Source organism: Hemicordylus capensis, chromosome 1, assembly GCF_027244095.1.
Source record: "Hemicordylus capensis ecotype Gifberg chromosome 1, rHemCap1.1.pri, whole genome shotgun sequence".
NCBI lineage: Eukaryota > Metazoa > Chordata > Lepidosauria > Squamata > Cordylidae > Hemicordylus > Hemicordylus capensis.
In genome coordinates, this window is record NC_069657.1 from 51,169,241 (window position 1) to 51,189,775 (window position 20,535).

At 43.4% G+C, this 20,535-nt stretch overlaps 1 protein-coding gene across 5 annotated transcripts in view; it reads right to left on the reverse strand.

The window, feature by feature from the left end:
- MIA2 (MIA SH3 domain ER export factor 2) overlaps positions 1 to 20,535 on the reverse strand; it is a 94,385-nt gene that overhangs the window by 30,258 nt on the left and 43,592 nt on the right. For all 5 annotated transcript variants that reach the window (XM_053286553.1, XM_053286551.1, XM_053286552.1 and 2 more), the window contains exons 8-13: positions 15,613 to 15,744; positions 12,014 to 12,035; positions 11,658 to 11,746; positions 2,803 to 2,874; positions 2,122 to 2,232; positions 332 to 403 (exon numbers count right to left, since the gene is read on the reverse strand). In XM_053286553.1, coding sequence (XP_053142528.1) covers positions 332 to 403; positions 2,122 to 2,232; positions 2,803 to 2,874; positions 11,658 to 11,746; positions 12,014 to 12,035; positions 15,613 to 15,744 — 498 coding nt within the window. The remainder of the gene's footprint in view (positions 1 to 331; positions 404 to 2,121; positions 2,233 to 2,802; positions 2,875 to 11,657; positions 11,747 to 12,013; positions 12,036 to 15,612; positions 15,745 to 20,535) is intronic.

Here is a 20,535-nt window from a genome sequence, read left to right on the forward strand (position 1 = left end):
TCAAGAAATATTGGTTCAGTTCACCAGTCAGACAAAATATTTTACTTGTCAGATGGTTCCCTGAGCTATGTGAACATGTTTCTAGTCAGGACTTTCCCCCACATTTGTCAAGCATCATTTTTCACTCACCAAAGACGAGTAGATTTCTTGAGCCCTGATAATTGGTATACAATAGAGAAACTCTGAATTGAGCAGGAAATAACTTTTATGTTAAGATTATTAAGTTATGCCCAAAACAATTCATGTCTGATAAAGAGGTTCAGCAGTTTATTATGATACATGCTAATATAATTTTACTAAGACCTTTACATAAAAATCTGTTCTGGCTTACTTCAGCAACTTGCATCTGGATAGATTTTGCTTCATTTTCTAAAGATTCCATTCTTCTTTGTATTTCAGCCATCTACAAATACATTAAAAACCATTTAAATATGATTATTTCCTGAAGTCCAATTGATAATGCCTGGGATCACCTTTGCAGTATACTATTTTAACCATTTTATTTGCAGTGATCATTGTTTTAAAATATAGGTTGCATGAAGGAGCAATCACACACTCTAATTTTCTCCTCTGCTGATTTTATAATTCTTTAAATATTTATAAGAAAGAAGATTGGTTTTGCAGATAGCCACTAACTCACTGGGCTGGGGAAAGGAACAATTCCTTCCTGGCACCCAGATGGCCAAGATAGCAGAAGCGCTCTTCCCTTCCCCCCAGACGATCTTCTTTTCTTTGTGGGCTACGTGGCTTGCACTGCTCCCAGCAATGCGGGTGTCTTGGAGGCTGGGAAAACACAGCCCAATCTCCAGATATCCTTAAATGCATTGTGTTCCTCATGTGGTGCACTGATGGATTCCTACCCCAGCAGTGCTGCTTATGTGAACAGCCTCGATGTCTCTTTCACTATGAAAGATTCTATATATGTTGTCAAGCAAGCACACAGTTCTATTTACATATCAAAAGATTCACTACTCTTACAAATTAACATAAACTTAACAGAACCAGCACAGAGAGAATGGAAAAGTCTGATTCAGACTGATCCCCATATTATTCTTAATGGTATAAGGTATACCTCTGGTACAGAAAGCTGAACTAAGAACCATCCATGCAGGCAAAACTAGATAACCACTACAATCTTAGGTTGTATCATTTATCTATATGGCCCACTGAACACAATAGAATTCTATTTCCAAGTAAACGTGTATAGGATCAGGTAAATACTTCTGTTATCTGGGAAATCATAGAATTGCTTTGAAAATTTGATCCTCTTAGAATCTTGTATTGCCATGTTCTTTTTTATGATTCTCACTTTCCAAGTCTGTTAAATCTGTTTATTAAAGTGGGTATGCTTACCCTAACATTTTCCTATGGTATTTTTATTTCAAAATATAAACACTTACTGCATCTTAAAAATTCAACACAACTAAAGTAATATACAGGATGGGACTGCATGCTACAGAGTAACAGTAAGGCTGCAATCTAAGCAGAGAATAAAGCTTCAATCCTATGCATGCTTTCTTGGGAGTAAGTCTCCTTGAAATAGTTATGTATAAAGAATTAACATTCTGCTCTCATTAGAAACTTCAAGATAGTTTAAAAAAAATCCTTCCAGCTGTATATTTCAAAAAAAGTTGGAAACATTGAAAGACGGGGGGAAACTTTGAAAAAACCACTTAATGTTAAATATCACTCTAGGAACATCATCATCATCATCATCTTTACATTTTATATCCCGCTCTTCCTCCAAGGAGCCCAGAGCGGTGTACTACATACTTCAGTTTCTCCTCACAACAACCCTGTGAAGTAGGTTAGGCTGAGAGAGAAGTGACTGGCCCAGAGTCACCCAGCAAGTATCATGGCTGAATGGGGATTTGAACTTGGGTCTCCCCGGTCCTAGTTCAGCACTCTAACCACTACACCATGCTGGCTCCCTGAACCACATGAACATTGTGTTTTTGATAAATACATAAATGGAAGTAACTGGCCCTCAATATCCTGATGTTATTCATTTATTTAAAAAATTCACAGCACTCCAATGTATTTATACAGATAAATTTACATTATCATGTTTACATTTCAAAGTCATACTTTCACATATAAAATTTAAAATCAAAGTCATACCAAGTCATCCTGTTCTGATCGTTTAGCCTTCTCTTCTTCCAGTTCTTTTTCTAAACATTCAATTTCATTCTTGAGTGCACAGTTTGAGCTGTTGAGTTCCTCATATGCTGTCTACAATAAGCAGGTTTTGAAAAGTAATCTGTATATATTTATAAACTACAAAGCATAATAATACAATAGTACTTATTGAACACTTTGGCCAACATTCAGATCAGCACTGCATAATCACCAGTAGTGGTGAGTTACAAACTACTGCTGTTGTGCAAGTGGGGGAAGGGGGAGATTTTTGTCGATCTCTTCTTCCCTCTGCATGACCCTGAGGATTGCAGGACCCTCTGGGACATATTTTTGGGAGGCACAGTGGGCTGCAAAGGGAAGGAGAAAATAGCCCCTCTCCCATCACACATGCAAAATGTTTTTCAGTGTGCATAAAACAGTAGTCTGGATGTCAACCAGTAATTTTAGTTTATGTGATTAGAACACATACACATACACATACACACACACACACACCTCTGTGACAGGTTGTAAGTCACAGGCTAACAACTTGTCAATGTTCCTTCACTGCAGAGAACTTAGCACAACATTAGGCACTTTATAAAAGACAGCAACAATAAAAATGGTGCAAAGCATATACTATTTTATAAATGTGAATAAGTATTTTTCCTCATTCATTTTTACCTTAATATTTGATGTAATAGTTAATCCTTCCACAAGGCTGGCATCTTTCAGGGAGTTTTCCAATGCTTCATACTAAAAAGAAAATTTCACATTAGGATTAATGTAAGAAAAGGAATTAAGAACTAGGGATGTGCACAAACCGGTTCGGAGGCCCCGTTACAGACCTCTGAACCGGTTCAAAGGACCAGTGGTTTGGACGGTTCGATGGCGGAAGGGTTAACTTTAAGGCTTCGGGAGGGTGCTCTTATGCCCCCCTCCGCGTTTCCCCCAATGGCGCTGTGTTTAAAACAGGTCCAGTGGGGCAGCAGCACACCTCCTTGCAGAGGACCAGAAGTGCCCGGTGCATGCACGCAACGTACGCATGCACACCGGGCTCTTCCAGTCTGACATGCATCAGGGCGACAAGGAAGTACACTGCCGCCCCACAGGACTGTTTTTAAACACAGCACTGGCAGGGGAAATGCAGTGGGGTGGGGTAAAAGCAACCTCCCTGATTCTTAAAGTTAACCACCCTGCCGCAGAACTGGCCGCCAGCGGATCTGTGCACATCCCTATTAAGAACACCTATAACCACAGTCCACAAATTGTTCCACTTGTACCAACCTCACTCATTTCAGCGCTTTCAGTCTTAGACTGCTCAAGAACAAGGCTAAACAGATGGTTCTAATTCTTAATAAGATAGCATAGAGAGAAAACGTTCCCAAACACATTCTCATGAGAGCAAGCTTCTCTCAAGCTTCATAATGATTTTTTACTTTGTTGCACATGATCTAGAAATCTTTGCCCAATTTTGTTTCTGGGATATTGCATTTTTCTGGCACACAAACTGCAGGGTTTTGTTGCTAAGAAAATGATATTCAGCCATCAACAGCACTAACACAACTGACTCTACATTTTGAGGCTGCACAAATGTTGTAGGCATCTACTGTATAACACTGATGTGTGACAGTTCTCCACCCCAACTCTCAGCATTTCCTTATTGATGCTTTATTCAAGAATATTTTTAAAGCTGCTTTGAAGATCCAAAATGATGAAAAGCCAGGATAGAAATCTATTAGATACAGAAACAAACATCATTTTCTAGATAAGCTTAAAAGTTGACACACTGACTAGCATCCAGAACAGCACTCATGCTGCACATGTGGAAGCCTTTTCCCTCACCCTTCTGCTTGTCACTACAATTTCCACAGTTGCCAGAAAGAAGTATTGATTACTCACTGTGAAGGCTTCTTCTTGCTGCTGGATTTGAGCACATCTCACTTGGGTTATGCTTTTTATGTGCTCCAGAAGGCAGGACTATGCAAATTATGAGATGCCTTAGGAGCCCGGGAAGGAGAACCTCATCCAGTTCACAGCAGCCAAGTCCACATTACTGAGAGAGTTGTGATACGAGAGAGAAAGGAGTAGACCAGTAGATGCAGACACCCAGATGAGTGGGTCAAAATGTCCTTAAATCCAGCAGCAAGAAGACTTCATGGTGAGTAACCAATGCTCCCTTCCCTGCTGCTGGACAGGAACATCTCACTTGAGACATGACATACCTAAGCTACCCGGGTGTCTACTGGGGTGGAAAAATCTGTTCAAGAACTCATCTGCCTTATTAGGTATGCTTGTGCTGAGCAATGCAGGTCAAGCTTGTAGTGTCAGGTGAATGTGGAGGCAACGCCCAGGTGGTTGCACTGTGGATTTCTGACAGTGGTGCATATGTAGAAAAGGCAGCTGAAGTGGCTGCTGACTTTGTAGAGTGTGCCATGATATGAAGAGGCAGCTGAAGGTTCTGTTCCCCATAAGCTAATGTGATACAGGCCTTAATCCATCTGGCTATGATAAAGTAAAGGTAAAGTTGTGCCGTCGAGTCAGTGTCGACTCCTGGCGACCACAGAGCCATGTGGTTTTCTTTGGTAGAATACAGAAGGACCATCTCCCACACAATACGAGATGATGCCTTTCAGCATTTTTCTATATCGCTACTGCCCGATATAGGTGTTTCCCATTGTCTGGGAAACATACCAGCAGGGGTTCAAACCAGCAACCTCTTGCTCCCTAGGCAAGTTACTTCCCCACTGTGCTATTAGGTGGCTCTGGCAATGGTTGTGGTGGAAATTTTCTGACCCATAGAGGACAGTAGAAAAGAAATAAATAAGGCATCTATGGAGCACAAGGAAACTGTGTGGGATAGGTATACCCTTAGACCACAGCATGCGTCACGTTTATGCCAGGTTTTTCCAAGTAGTGAACTAGCTTAGGTAGTGATGATGGTAGGATTATATCCTGAGAGCAGTGAAAAACAGAAGACACTTTAGGCAGAAAAGAAGGACCTGGGATTAGTTGTATGGAGTCAGATGAGAAAATGCAAAAATCAGGACTGGCGGACGTGTCGCAATTCTGAGACATGTCTGGCTGATGTGATGGCCACCAAAACGACTAATTTAAGAGAGAGTAGGCAGAGCGGTATCGATCTAATGGGCTTGAAGGGTGGCTTAGGAAGCACACGTAGTACTTTATGCAAATCCAAGCATGGGAACCTGTGTATAGTCAGGGGTGATAGTAGAGGGTGGGGTTTTGATGGTGGAGGTCTAGTGTCACTGGGAGGAAGCAGGGGCCTTGGACGGCGAGGTTTAGTATTTCTGCGAACCATAGTCTCCAGGGCCAATGTGGTGCCACCAGGATTACCTGAGCCTTGAGGAGATTCTGCAAAGTAGGCGAGTGAGGACAGGTATGGGAGAAAAGACATATAGGAGAACTGGAGGCTATGGAAAGGATAGAGCATACACTGCTTCTGCCCCCTCACAGGGGAACTGGGTGAAGAACCTGGCTAGCTTGCTTCATACAGGTTGGCGAGGCACAGAGGTCCACTTGAGGGTGTCCCAGATCTTGGGTTAGTAGGTTGAATGTGTGAAGGCTGATGCTCCATTCAGCTGGATAGATCTCTTTCCTGCTGATCCAGTCAGCTTGTGTGTTGAGAGATCTGCTGACATGATGGGCTGTTAGGGAGGCCGAATGAGACTCCACCCATTGCAGCAATAGAGACGTTTGCTGGTGAAGGGATCTGGAGCCACCCTGACAATTCACATGCACTTTCACCGTGATATTGTCTATTCAGACTAACACATGTTGGTTTTGTAGTAGATGTTGGAATGCTTGGAGAGCGAGGAGAAGGGCTCCAATTTCCAGCCAGTTGATACTGTGAGACTGCTCCTGGAGGGACCATTCTCCTTGAGCTGAATGCTGTAGGCAATGTCCAACCTGAGAGGCTGTTATCAGCATAATTCTGGAATGGTCCAGGAAAGTCTTGCCGTGAGATAGGGGGCGTGGTTGGGTCCACCAGAGGAAGGAGTGGGTGACCTGTGGTGGTAGTTTGATTCTGGTGGGTCTTCGACACGCTATATTATTCTGGTAGGGTAGGTGAAAGCGGGCCCATGTCACTGCTTCCAAAGATGCCATCATGAGACCTAGAAGTCTGGCTAGTACTGCTGGGGGCTGAGGATACTTGGTATATCAGTTGGAGGATATCTTGTATACGATCTGGAGGAAGAATCAGTCTTTCCAGAGAGGTATCTAGTAATACTCCCAGATGGTAGATATGGTTGGAGGGAATTAAGTGACTCTTGGCCCTGTTTACTAGGAATCTGTGTCCCAAGATTGCCTGAAGGGTGTTGCTCACATCTGACTCTAAAGTTGCCAGTGTGGGAGACTTGATCAGGAGATTATCTAAGAAGGCAGATACCCAAATTCCTCTCAGGCGAAGGTGGGCTACAAAGGGGGCCAGGATCTTTGTGAAGATTCTGGCTGCTAAAGAGAGGCCAAATAGAATGGCCCTATATTTGAAAGGGCAACTCAGAGGCTTGATTGGCAATGTGGATGTATGCCTTCGTTGAGTCTACTGATGCCATGTAGTCGGAGTGATGGAGGGATTCTGTGATGAATTGTAGTGCCTCCATCTTGAACTTTCTATGCTTTACATGTTTAAGAATGTTAAGTCCAGTACCACTCTGAGGAAGCTGTCTTGTTTGGACATGGTGAACAAAATAGAGTAAACACCCCTGCCCCTTTGAAGAACTGATATTCATTCTATGATGTTGATGGATTCTAGATGTTCAATTGCTTGGAGCAGACCTGTGTGTTTGGTAGGTAAGTGTGACTGGGGAGCTGGAAGGAAGCGGTTGTAGGGCAGAGAGGTTAACTCCTCCTTATGGAGGAGGACGGTGTTGAGTAGCCAATGATTGGAAATGTTGTCCGCTCCCACACGTGGGAGCAGAGAGTCAAGATAGCTGCCTGGTTTTGGATTGGGTATTGAAGGTTTGGAGAGGTTGAGTGGGTGGTCAACTGTTGTTGCATTGTCTATACCAGAAGGGACACAGTTCTAGGATCCCTATCCTGTGGTCTGAATGTAGAACAAAAAGACTGAAAGGTCCTTCGTGGCTGTTGTCTGTCCTCCCTGCAAGAGGCTGAGGGAAGAGTCTTTCTTTTTAGGGGTGTGCAATTCGGGTTTGGGGTGATTCAGTTCGGGACCTGAACCGAATCACCCCCGTTCTATTCTGTGCCCGAATCTGGGCTACCCGAATCACCCATGATTCGGTTCGGATTTGGATTAAATCCGAATCTGAATCGATTCGGGTAAGAAAAACGGGTCCCAGGGGCAAAATAGTGGGGTGGGGTGGTAGTGCCCAATGGTTGGAGGCTACCACCCAAATTTCAGGGGAATTGGGCAAAGGGCTGATTTTTGGGGAATTTTTGAAGTTTTAGTGTCTTTGGGGCAGATCAGGGGCATAGCGTGGGATCTGGGCAAAAAGAGTGGGGTGGGGTGGTAGTGCCTAATGGGTGGAGGCTACCACCCCAATTTCAGAGTGATTGGGCAGAGGGCTGATTTTTGGGGAATTGTTGAAGTTTACGCATCTTTAAGGTTTTCCCCCATAGAGAAGAATTGAGGTGTCAGCAAATGTATAGCTTCACGCAGGGGGCAAAGGGGTGGCCTAGAGCAGTGTGGGGTTGGTGGTAGTGCCAGGTAGGGTCAAGGAAGCTACTTGAATTTTTTCAAAGGATTTGGGCAGAGGGCTGATTTTTGGGGAATTGTTAAAGTTTACACGTCTTTAAGGTTTTTCCTCATAGGGTATACATGGAGGTTTCAGCAGCCCCATAACTGCACTTGGGGGGTGCTGGGGTGGCCCAGAGCGAGTGGTAGTGTAGTGCACATAGGGTGCCAACCACCCCCATGGGTTTCTAACCCATGGGGTACAAGGTTCTGTTGTTTCAGAGGTATTCTGAGTGTGGATTCTATGATAGCAAATGAGATTTTCAATGAAACACCATGAATCCACTCTAATTTGCTATCATAGAATCCCTATTGCACATCCCTATTTCTTTTGTCTTTAGTTTCTACATTTCGTTAAGGGCTTCATCGCCAGAGTTTGGCTGCAGTATAAGTTTGTGTGTGAGGCTGAGTCTACCTGTCAATGTTTAAGCCACAGGTTTCTCCTTGTTACCACCAAGGAAGCTGTGGAATGTGGGGAGAACCGAATTGAATCCAATGTGGCATCAACTAGGAAAGCCTGTGGTTTTTGTATTTTTAGGAGTGTTTGCTTCTGGCGATTAAGATCTGATGGAGGAGCCTGGAGGAGCTTATCTACCCAAAGTAGAAATGCCCATGCTATAATGGATGCAGCAGGAGAGGCTCATACTGATAAGGAAGCTGCCTTGTGTGCTTTCTTTAAGGCCGACTCCATGCACTTTTCATTGGGATCTCTGAGGGAACTGTATCCGTCTTGAGGGAGGCTGGTGAGCAACGCCACCACAGGGACGTCAGTGGGAGGAACCTGAAACTTGTCTGAAGCCTCCTGAGTTAGGCTACGGAACTTGTTAATGAGAGGAGTAGGCTTTCTATTAGCTGCAGGTGCTTTCCATTCCTGATTAACCATGTCCATAAAACCATCAGGGAGGGAAACAGTATGTTGTGTTGTTTGGGCACTGGGAAAACGGGGGGCATTTTCTGGCCCGTTTCCTGGAGCTTTTGCCCAGCTTGCACTGCTGGAGCAATTTATCAATGACACCACCACCCCCGCCGAAACCAGGCCTGCCAGGCTGGTGGGACTTCAGCAGAAGTGCAGGTACAGCGGGTAGGTTGAGCTGGTTGGGGGAAATGGAGAAGGGGTGGGCGGGAAGGCCCAGGTCTCACCAGTTCCGGTGGCAGGCTGGATGTCTGCTGGTCCAACTCACTGTTGAGGCATCCTGGCAGGATCGCCTTGCCCGCCGTCATTGGGCCATTCTTGGCCTTGCTTGTGGTCTTTCTCTGACATGGTAGTCATTGCTGAGAGGCAAGAGTGTCAGAGAAGCACCCCCTCCAGAGGGCCTCTGTTGCTGGTCTGGTTGGGAAGCTCAAGCAATGGGCCCAAGGGCAGCAAGGTGGTTGTTTGAGGCACTGCCGGAGGTGAGCTGCTCAGTGTGGCTATCTGGAAGGCCATGTGGTGGGCGGAGCAAGGCCTTGCACCCCCGCCAGAATGCTGAAGAGCCGAAGTGGAGGTGTGGTGAGGTCCGTCAGCGTTCCAGGGTCTGCTGGGACCGGCAGAGAGGACCAGTTGTGACTGGGCCTAGAACTGGGGTCGTCTGGGCCTGACAGGCCTTCCAAAGTGTTGGGGCCACCTCCTCCAACCAAGAGCACCGGCGAGGACAAGATGGTTGTCGATGCGGTAGCAGCAGCAGAATGGGTCATCATCGCTTGTAAGTGAGGTCTCCTCAGGGGAGGAAAATATGAGTTTTTCTTCTCTTTGGGAAGGAAGACATTCTGGATTCTGCTGGGCATCTGGGCCATAGAAGGCCAAGGGACAGAAGAAAGGAGAGATAGGAAGTTTGTTTTAAAGAAGGAATAGACGAAGGAACAAAGTAGAGAAAAATATGAGGGTATACAGAAGTAAAAAGAAATGCAAAAAAGAGATGGCTTGGCTAAAAGGAGAAGGCTGTCTCTGGAGCATGATGCAGGAGTAGAAGAACTGGGTGGGTTTCTCCTTCCTGGGTTCTTAAAGCATCTCATAATTTGCAATTACCTTCTGGACACCTCATCCAGCAGCAGAAAAAAGTTGAGTGTCAAGGGATACTCAGTAGCAACATGAGACCTGGCATGGGTAGCCAGGGGCACAGAAGGAAGGGAAGTTTTTAATGATTTCTGTTTTTTAATTGTAAAGCGCCCTGAGCCAGCTCAGAAAGGTGGTATAAAAATCGAATTAAACAAACAAACAAACAAACAAACAGCAAGAAAACGAGTGGGAACAGGAAGGAGGTTTGCACTGATGGACAGTGTTCCTTCTAACAGGGATTCCCAGATGTTGTTCACTACAACTCCCAGCATCCCCAGGTGCAACGGCCTATGGCTGGGGGTTATGGGAGTTATAGTCCACAACATCTGGGAATTCCTGTTAGAGGGAACATTGCTGGTGGAGCATTAGTCTAGATGCAGACCACTAGAAACCAAGGCAGTTTTCAAAAACACGACCATAAAAACAATTAAAAACAGCTAGATAAAATATCAGCATTAACACATTTGAGTGTTTACAAAGCTCATCAAGTGTTAAAAGCACGGGGAAATGGAAAGCTCTTTGCCTGGCACTAAAAATACATTAGCAAAAACACCAGGTATGTCTCCCGGGAGACAGAATTTCACAAATGGGGAGGACTTCTCCCTGCTGCTACACACCTTACCTCACCTCAGATATGTCACTCTGCCAAGAAAGTGAGCAGTAATGTGGCTTTTCTATTTGTGTGTGTGTGTGGGGGGAAGTATTTGCTGGACAAATACAAGGACACTCATTTAGCTGCCCTACCAAGGGGAGTGAATAGTGGCTGACAGAAAGAACAAGGATGCACCGGTAAAGTGAGGGGGCTGTTCAACCTTCAAGGACATATTTTTGGGTGGCCCAGAGAGCTTCTCGGGCCAAGGAGAGCATCAAAAATTGTCCCTTCCTCAATGCACCAGAGCAGTTTAGTTGGGAAGTTCTGTTAGGCTGCTCTCTCACTGCACCTGTGCATTCTTGCTCTGCATGTCAGCCAGTATCTGCTTGCAGCACAGAGGAAAACCCTTCCCCTTCAATGCAATTTTTAAAAGTCCCTCCACATACTGAATGAATGTGTGTTATCACTACTAATTACTCACATAAGTATTGTTCTAAAAGGAAGAGCTAGGCTGTAGGGGCACTACTCTAGAAAGGAAAAAGCTCATTCTAGATTGTCTACAAAGTAGGATGCATCCATTAAATGAAGACACAAATTACACACACAGCCTTACTAACGTTGACAGCATGATGAGCTTGCAGAGCAGATACTATGCTTTTGCAATGAAAGATTGTGAAGAGAACTAAACCCCTTCTTTTTTAAAAAATCTGGCTTCTCTGGAACCTCTCATTCTTAAGTCTTTGAAGCATGCGGCCGGGCCTCACCAACTTCTTTTCATCTGTGTACAGTGTGCACTGTGCAGCAAAATGGGCCATGTTACCCCAAATCCTACCCCAGGTAAGCTCTCTTCATGCATGGGGAAAGGCAATGGGGAATACAGTCACCTTTGCTGCTGTACACAAAACACTTTATTCAGTTTATTACTAAACACTTATTGCATATCCTTCCTTGCAGGTTCAGAGCCAGGGCACATGACAAAAGAACAGTGACAGTACAGACCGAGTTCTACTGGCTCTCTATAGTGAATGGATGACTACTGTTGTCCATTTTAAAATACTATGCACAGCAAGAAAGAGTATTAAAAATATTTTAAATGCAACCATGAAAGGTTATAATTCAGAATGTAAGAACCCAGGAGGAAGCAATAACAGACAATTTGAGAATTGAAGGTTTTGAAAAAAACACGACTCAGTTACCTCCTTTTTGCAGAGACTGAGTGTTTCCAGCACTTTACATTTGTCTTCAACTAGTTCAGCAACTTTACTGGCAAGCTGTTTCTCTCTTCCTAAAAAAGAGGAAGAGCTATAATGTGGTAACCTTTAACTGAAAGAGAACAGTTTTAATTCAATACCTCAGCTGGGCACAGCTGACGTGGTCAGGAAGACACTGAGTGACGGACGCCTAACCGCCATAATAGGTACTGCACGGCATGTGCAAAGGCGGTTAAAGGGTGTCACGAGGAGCTAATGAATACTACCCAAAGCAGGCCTGCACAGGCGCAGAACCCACTTCTATGGCTGTCAAGGCCTCACTATCCAGATCTTGAACTTACCTATATAGCGTCTACTTTTAATCTGAAAAAGAAGAGCAAATATTGCAGTTTGTTTACAGCATTACAGAAGCTCAGTTTTCAATATCAAATTTTAAGAGAATTTTAGAACACCATAGTTAATAAAAAGTAAAGTAGGCTCTTGAGCTGGGGCAGACACAATCGTAACTGCATGAAGAGAGCCATGATATTAAGAAACAGAAAACAGGTGCAGAACAGTACATTCCCTCCCTGCAAGCACATTCAGTTTAAACATGGTTAGGAGCCGTATTCCCTGTAACAAGGATTCCCAGATGTTGTTGACTACAACCCTCATTACCCCAGCTGCAAAGGCCTTTGGCTAGGGATGATGGGTAGTAGTCAACAACATCTGGGAATCCCTGTCACCTAGTTAGGAGATACACTGGTACTGTGCATTAATTCATTATAATTAAGGTTAACCAGGTCCCCCACTTAGCCAGAATTCTCAGAGTTTGAATTGGTTAATAATCCTTAAGGCTAATTAGGTTCTCTAGATAACCACAGTGAACACTGGTGCAACCATATTCTTTATTCATAATTAAGGCTCAGTGTTGTGAAGAAAGGGGAAACCTTGCTTTGTGGAGGAACCATGCAATCTCACAGCTCAGTCCCAATCATTATGTCTGCACCAGCTCAGAGTTACAAACATCCTGTGAGCTGACATCACCAATAACTCTGAAATACACATTTTGTAGTACAGCACATCCTCTCTGCACTTTCTGCTATTCATACACATACTCTTCTACCTTCATTATCCTTCCCTCTAAAGGCCACAGTTTATATTTCCTCACAAAAAGATGAGGTCATTTTGAAAACAAAATAAATAAAAGCAACCATTTCAACAAGAACCTCCTAATTGGAGCAAAGTTAGGATAATTGGTCATGGTCACTGAAATTGGACAAGATGACTATTGTCTAAGATTTAACAACAACAAAAACCCACCTAGACTAACTCTATTTTATTATAAAGTATCAAAGGAAGTTGTTCTCCAAAATTTAACAATGTAACCACAGGAGAAAGATATTCCAAGTTGTTTTTAGCCTACTTTCCTAAGGAAGGTAAGCTTATGAGGTCACCCGGCATGCATTCTTTGTGTGTGTGTCCCCCACTATCAGCTTCACAATATGCCTGGACCAATATGAACCAAATTGGGTACAGTTGTAGGGACACATAGGGACACCTCAACAGCACAGTTTATTATTATGTCATCCACCCCAATTCAAGATGATGGATGCATAAACATTTGAGGTGCAAGTGCGCTAACTTGTAAATCACCTAACCAATTTGAACCAAATTTGCTACAGCTGTAGGGACACATAGGGACACCTCAACGGCACAGTTTGCAATGTCATCTACTCCGATTCAAGATGGCAGACACATGAATGTTTGAGGCGTAACTGGGCTAACTTGTGAACTGCTTAACCGATTTGAACCAAATTTGCTACAGGTGTAGGGACACATATGGATGGCTCAAGGACGTAGTTTGTAATGATGTCATCCACCCCAGTTCAAGATGGCAGACACATGAACTGTTGAAGCACAACTTTGGAACACACTTCCTGCTGAAATAAGAGCCTCCTCATCTCTTACAACTGTTAAAAAGGCAGCCAAGACGTATTTGTTCACCCAGGCTTTTAATTAGATATTGTTTTAATTGTGTTTTAATAGTTTTAATGTTTTAAATTTTAATTGTTGAGATGTGTTAGTCTTTTTATTGGTTGTTTTTATTGTCTTGTAAACCGCCCAGAGAACTTGCGTTTTGGGCGGTATCAAAATGTGTTAAATAAATAAATAATAAAATAAAGTGGACTAACTTGTGGACTGCCTAACCAATTTAAACCAAATCTGGTACAGTTGTAGTGAATGACACACAGGGACACCTAAACGGTTTAATTTTCAAGATGGTGGATGTGTGAACATTTAAGGCTGAAGTAGGCTAACTTATGAGGATGGTAATTATCAATTAAGATTATAGTGTACGGAAAGTGGGCAGATTAGTTCTTACCAGGACAAATTGTTAAACACTGAGAAGTTAATTTTAATCTTGTTGGTGATGTCACCAACATCAAGCAAATTAGGTCTGCAAGCCTATGTACACGTATTTAGGAATAAACTCCAAAATGTTGGCTTACTTCCAATTAAACCTTCATAGGATTATACTGTAAAGTTTGCACAATGGCGCAGCGGGGAAATGACTTGATTAGCAAGCCAGAGGTTGCCAGTTTGAATCCCTGCTGGTATATTTCCCAGACTATGGGAAACTCCTATATTGGGCAGCAGTGATATAGGAAGATGCTGAAAGGCATCATCTCGTACTGTACGGGAGATGGCAATGGTAAACCCCTCCTATATTCTACCAAAGACAACCACAGGGTTCTGTGGTTGCCAGGAGTCGACACCAACTCGATGGCACACTTTATTTTACTTCACTTCTTCTTCAGGCTACAAGGAAACATCAGAGCAAAAATATCTACATCTTAAAGAGATGAGGGGAGGCGAGGCTGGACTGTTAGGATCGGGTAATCAACACTTCAAGAGACAGAGATTAAAAATGCTAGTTAGAGGAGGATGTTAGAGGCTGTACCAATGAGTATAAGCTAGCAATTCCCTAAAATTGATTTTGAAAATGTAAACTGCCTTGAGGTTTTCAATCAGGCAATTTATTTAAATTTAAAAACAAACAAACTATTTTGGTATTGCACCCAATGCAACAAAACACTTGAATGGATTTTCATATATATATATATATATATATATATATATATATATATATATATATATATATATATATATATTACTTACAAACATTTATATCCTGCTCTTCCTCTAGATCGGTGTGCGTGGTTATATTTTTATCCCCACAACAATGCTGTAAGTTAGGCTGAGAAATAAGTAACTGGCCGAGAATCATCCAGTGAGTTTCATGTCTGAATGGGGATTAGAACTTGGGTCTCCCTAGTACTAGCTAAACACTTTAAATACTACAAAATGCTGGCTCTCAAATTCACTTAAACAAGTTAAATTTACAATTAACAAATTTCAGATACAATATAAACATTATTTAAGCAAGTGTCCAAATATTAAGCCCAAATATAGACAAGCTCCACACTTTCCATATACATCTGGACTAAAGAAAACTATCATAAATTTGTGTATAATTCTGCAGCTGCAATCCTAAACTCTTCTGAATTCAGTGACATATGTCGCAAGTAAACACAAATAGGATTAAGCTATACAAATAGTTGGGGGGCGTCCGAAATGAATGGCTGACATCTAGACAAATACTGCACATGCCAAAAAATGTTTGGCAGGCAATTTTTGTGAATCTCCCCTTCCCCCTGAAGCCCACTGTACCTCCCAAGAATATGTCACTAAGGGTCCTGCAACCCTCAGAGACATATTTTTGAGAGGTACGGTGGGCTGCAGAAGGAAGGGGAGATTGGTGAAAACCATCCCTCCCCCATCACATGCACAAAACTATTTTTGGCTTAGGAAACATTAGTTTGGATGCCGGCCAATATTTCCAAAGCATTCTAACACAGTCTGATAAATCTCTGTATGGGTCATACTACATACTTACTGACTGATAGCTCCTGCACATTAGCAGAAAGATAGTAAACATCGCAACAATTGCACCACAAATCACCAATTCCCATGGAAAGCCATAAAGATCTGGATCAGGTCTCATATTTTCAGATAATACTGCAACAGCCTTTAAACAGGAACACAAAACAAAACAAGTTTTCCAACTGACAAAAAGTTTAACATCAGTCTCTTTGATAACTCAAGATTATTCCAGAACACAATTGTTAAGAGTGTTTTGCAAGCTAGAAATACTACAGTATAGTTAAAGGAAGAAAAGAGATGATTGTCTCATCACACACCATTGTATCTACAAGTGGCAAGTGTTATTTCTTTAAAAAAGCAACTGCAAAGTTTATGCAGTCTTGCATATTTACTTTTTTTTTTTTTTAGAAGCGAGAGACAGTTATGATAACCCTATGTTTAGTTTGTAGATTATACTTATCTAACAATCATTGTACAACAGAAAACATAGATTATATCCAGGGCTCAGGAAATCCACTAGTCTACTAGTCTGTAACAAGTAAAAATATGATGCCCAGTGAGTAGAAAACATCCTGATAAGTAATGTATCAACAGAGCTCAAAGAACCACCAGATAAGTAAAATATTTTTGTCTGGCTGGTGAATTGAGCCAACATTTCTTGACCTCTGGTTATATCCTGATACAGATAAATATGTGGCTTGATCAGATACTTGTTTACTCTGAAATGATGTTGCCCCATCACATTCAGTGAGACTTGCTCTCAAATAAGCATGCCTAAGATTCTGATCTTAAATTTAAATTCTAAACAAAGCTAAATGGGAAATATATCAAGGGGATTAACCCACAAACAAAGACATATTCAAACAGGGGACAGATGCTCAGTGGTAGAGCATCTGCTTTGCATGCAAAATGAAACAGGTTCAACCCCTGGCATCTCCAGGTGGGCCTGGGAAAGACTGCTGCCTGAAAACTTGGAGAAACTGCTGTCAGTCAGAGTAAACAACACTAAACTAGATGGACCAATGATCTGACTAAGGCAGCTTTCTGTGTTCCTAGAATGAGTTCATTTCAACCTCTCAGCAGAGACAGTGATGTTCACAAGGTTTAACAGCACAAAGAATTGGAAAATTAATTTACAGTAGGACTATGGACTGCTATTGGTAAAAATGATCAAGGCTACACTTCCTCATATTTATAATATTCCCATCCCAAAAGGACAGAACTACTGGACAACAAATGCCATGAAACAGAATTCTCCTGCAAATGCCTGAAACTAGTGATTTGGCTAGTTAGCTGAAATCAATATGTAAAATTCAGCCCTTTCTCCTTTAACACTCCTCTTTGACCCTAGCTGTCCCTTTAGTGTAAGGTAACAATGTTTCAATGATAGCAGAAGCCATAAGAGGCAGATACCCCTTACATGCAACTCTTAAAGGTATAGCAGTCCGATCAAACCTAACAATCCAATGCCCACATGGTCCCTTTCAAATCTTCATTATCTTTCCACTTTCTTCCCCATCCCTCCCATATCAGATGCAAAGTTCTGGCCCAACATTTTTCTTGGCTCCCCATTTCTGCAACTTCACTAGAACCCATTTTCTCAGGTTCCTTTTTTTCAGTCCCTGGCCTACTTCCTTTAGCCACTGTGTCTCTTGGCCAACCTCCCCCATGAGCCTAACCTTAGTACTATGAGGTTTCTTCAGAGCAGGTGCTGTGCTTTTTTAAAAAAAACCTCCAGTTCTTAGTCCAATGAAGCACAGAGAGTAGGCCACCACCTTATCTCTGTGATCCTTGGCCAACATTCAGAGTAACAGGGCAAGTACACAAAGGGCAAGAACACAAAGTTATGTCCTCGAAGCCAGCGGTTTCCCCACTAATGCAGAGTATGCTGGTGCGGGGAGCAATTTTGGGCAATCTTTCACAGTCTAAGAATCAACACTATTATCTCATTCACACCTGCAAGCCTCATCACATAATATCTGACCATTAAATGTGTGAATTGCCTTTATTAAAAGTGTGTTCAAGGCACTTAGGTGACAAGTTAGCTCAGTTTGTAGCATCTGTTTCATAGAACAATAGAATATGGATGTGTGAATTCACTCTGTGTAAATCCTACAGAAGAAAAATAGAAGTGTGAGAGAGATTCCAAATTAGATTTTAAAGCTAACACTTTTTCCTTCCTCCTGACAGGCTCCTCATGCTTTCATTAGCAACATGACAAATATGGCAGTTGCAACTTTTCCTGGCACAGAGCTAAAATGATGGAGAAAACTTCACCTGCTGAACATCTCCATCACAGCTTGTTAAAAGAAAGAGGAACATAAAGATCAGAAAAAAGGTGATAGTCCATGCTGAAAGGCATCATATCACACTGTGTGGGAGGAGGCAATGGTAAATCCCTCCTGTATTCTACTAAAGACAACCATAGGGCTCTGCAGTCGCCAGGAGTTGACATCGACTTGATGGCAAACTTTACCTTTACCTTGTTGGCTTAGTCAATGGTTGCATCCCTAGTAGCAGCAGCACCACCCACATCAGCACATTACAAAGGCACCTGGGAGATCCCATCCCAGCCTGTGGGAAGAGGGGCATTTCACTATAATTACAAGGCCTCGGACGGAGAGAGACCACAGAAGCTAGGTCTTCGCCCTGGGAACTATTTTCCTACTGCAAATTCCTAGTTACTGGTATTTCCAACGCCAGTGTGCCTCTGAACATGTGCAGAGTGCAATTCCCTGCTCACACCACAGTCAACAGGACACACTTGGAAATCGATCACGGAGATATTCCGATTCAAAGGGGTACAGCTTCTAGGCAGGTTTTGGGACCCCCTGTCCTGACTGGAATAGTTAAAGAGAGCTCAGTCAGAAAGCAGGCAGAGCCTCCGGCAAAGGCCAACAGCTGCACACCCACACGCCTCCCCCCAGGTCGCCCCTCTCCTTTCCCTGCCTGCACTCACGCTCCGCGCACTCTCCACGACCAGCTCACAGTAGTGCTGAGCGCTGTCCGTCCATGACAGCCATGCATCTCCAGCAACAACGGTCTCTGCTACCGCGTCTTGCGGGCTGCTGCCCCCAGCAACGGCTGCATCGCTGGCAGCAGCCATCTTACTGCAGCAACTGCGGCTCAGCTGAAGGGAGCCCGGCGGCAGCAGGCAGCAGCACCGCCCACGTCGCCTCTTCCTGCCTTGGACGCCTGCCCGACGGACGGGGCGCACCACTGACTGCCTTGGGGAGGGGGGCAGGAAGAAACCATCTTGGCGGGTGAGGGGAGGCAGCAGCAGTGGAGCGGGGGAAAGAGAGTGCGCTAGGCGTCTCGTACCAACGACGAGGTAAAACACAACAAAAGGACTGTGGGATAGACAGGAGGTCAAGACAGCAATACTGCATGACGTCTTCAGCGCTCGGCAACGAGGAGGCCTATATGCCCGTTCAGTCGTCGTGTTGTATTGCAGAATTAGCCGCTTGTGCTATGTATTCTTTTTGCATATAGACACTGCCTACAGAACAAAAAGCCACCTAATGGCGCAGCGGGCAAATGACTTGACTAGCAAGCCACAGAGGTCGCCGGTTCGAATCCTCGTTGGTATGCTTTCCCAGACTGTGGAAACTGGGAAACACCTATATCGGGCTGCTGCGTACAGGAAGATGCTGAAAGGCATCATCTCGTACTGCACGGGAGATGGCATGGCAATGATAAACCCCTCCTGTATTCTACCAAAGAAAACCACAGGGCTCTGTGGTCTCCAGGAGTCGACACTGACTTTTAGTCTACGGAACAAAAGACCCCTCTAGGCTCTTTACCCAAAGGAGGTTGCAAACCAAGCACCTCTCTGTAGAGAAGGGAAGGAAATAATCGTAGCGTGGGGCACTGAGGACTGCAGCTATCCTCTCTCTCTCTTCAGATTGGGGGTTAGCATGACTGAAGGCTGCAGTGCTACCCTAAATTCAAGGTGTCCGCCCTGTTGGACTCGGTGTTAAACGTCACACACACCCTACATTTTAGCACTCCTGGGACAAAACCCTGATGGGGGTGGGAGGAAAGAGAAGACACAAAATAAAACTACCCACTGTGGGGTGAAATCAGGGCTGAAGCCATCATCTCAACAGAATTTTTTGGCACTTGAGGCTAAGGGCTATTCTGGAAGCTTTGGTATTTTTAAATAGCATTATCTAGTGGACTGTGTCCAGCCCTGAGAAACACCTGTGGTGTTGTTGTTGTTTTTAAAGAATGTTTTTATTTGTCTGTAGTTATCATTAGTTATAATAGTTATTATGCACCTCTTACTGAAGAATACTCTTTTAAAAAATCAGGAGTAATTTGAATACTGTGGCTCTGTTTCTCCGACTTCTGACAAATTATTAAACATTGTTGTTTAAATGCTAATTGAGCCACTATTTATTAGCAGAAGCCAAGCATAATAACACCATGACAGCAGGTTTAATGACAGTACATGAAAAACCAGTGAAACAAGTCCTCCTCCAAGTCATTTATCCCAGGAGGAAACTGCATTTAAGATCAGGCCTTGTGACTTTTTAATTCTCATCAGCAGCTCATTCCTAAACACTAAGGCCCCAGCCTTTTCATACAATTCAGGGTAAGTATCCTTGTACTCAGGAATGAGCAGTAAGAATCTGATCCTATCCCGTTTCATCACAGCTTTGTTTTGCACAAAAGTAAAGAATAGCTCTGAGGAACAACCTCTTTGCTACAGTACATGCAGTAGGAGTACCACACAGAGATGGGGGTGGGGGAGTGTTTCAGTGGTGAAAGTGGACAGGTATGGTCAGACAGAAAGTACCAGTATAAGATTTAGTATGAAAACACTGCATAAGCTGTAACCAAGGTTTATTCTAATGTGCTGCTGGACACATTTTGTGCAACAACAACAAAAGTGTAGTGGAAATTAAGTTTCAAACTTTCTGTGCAGTTGGGC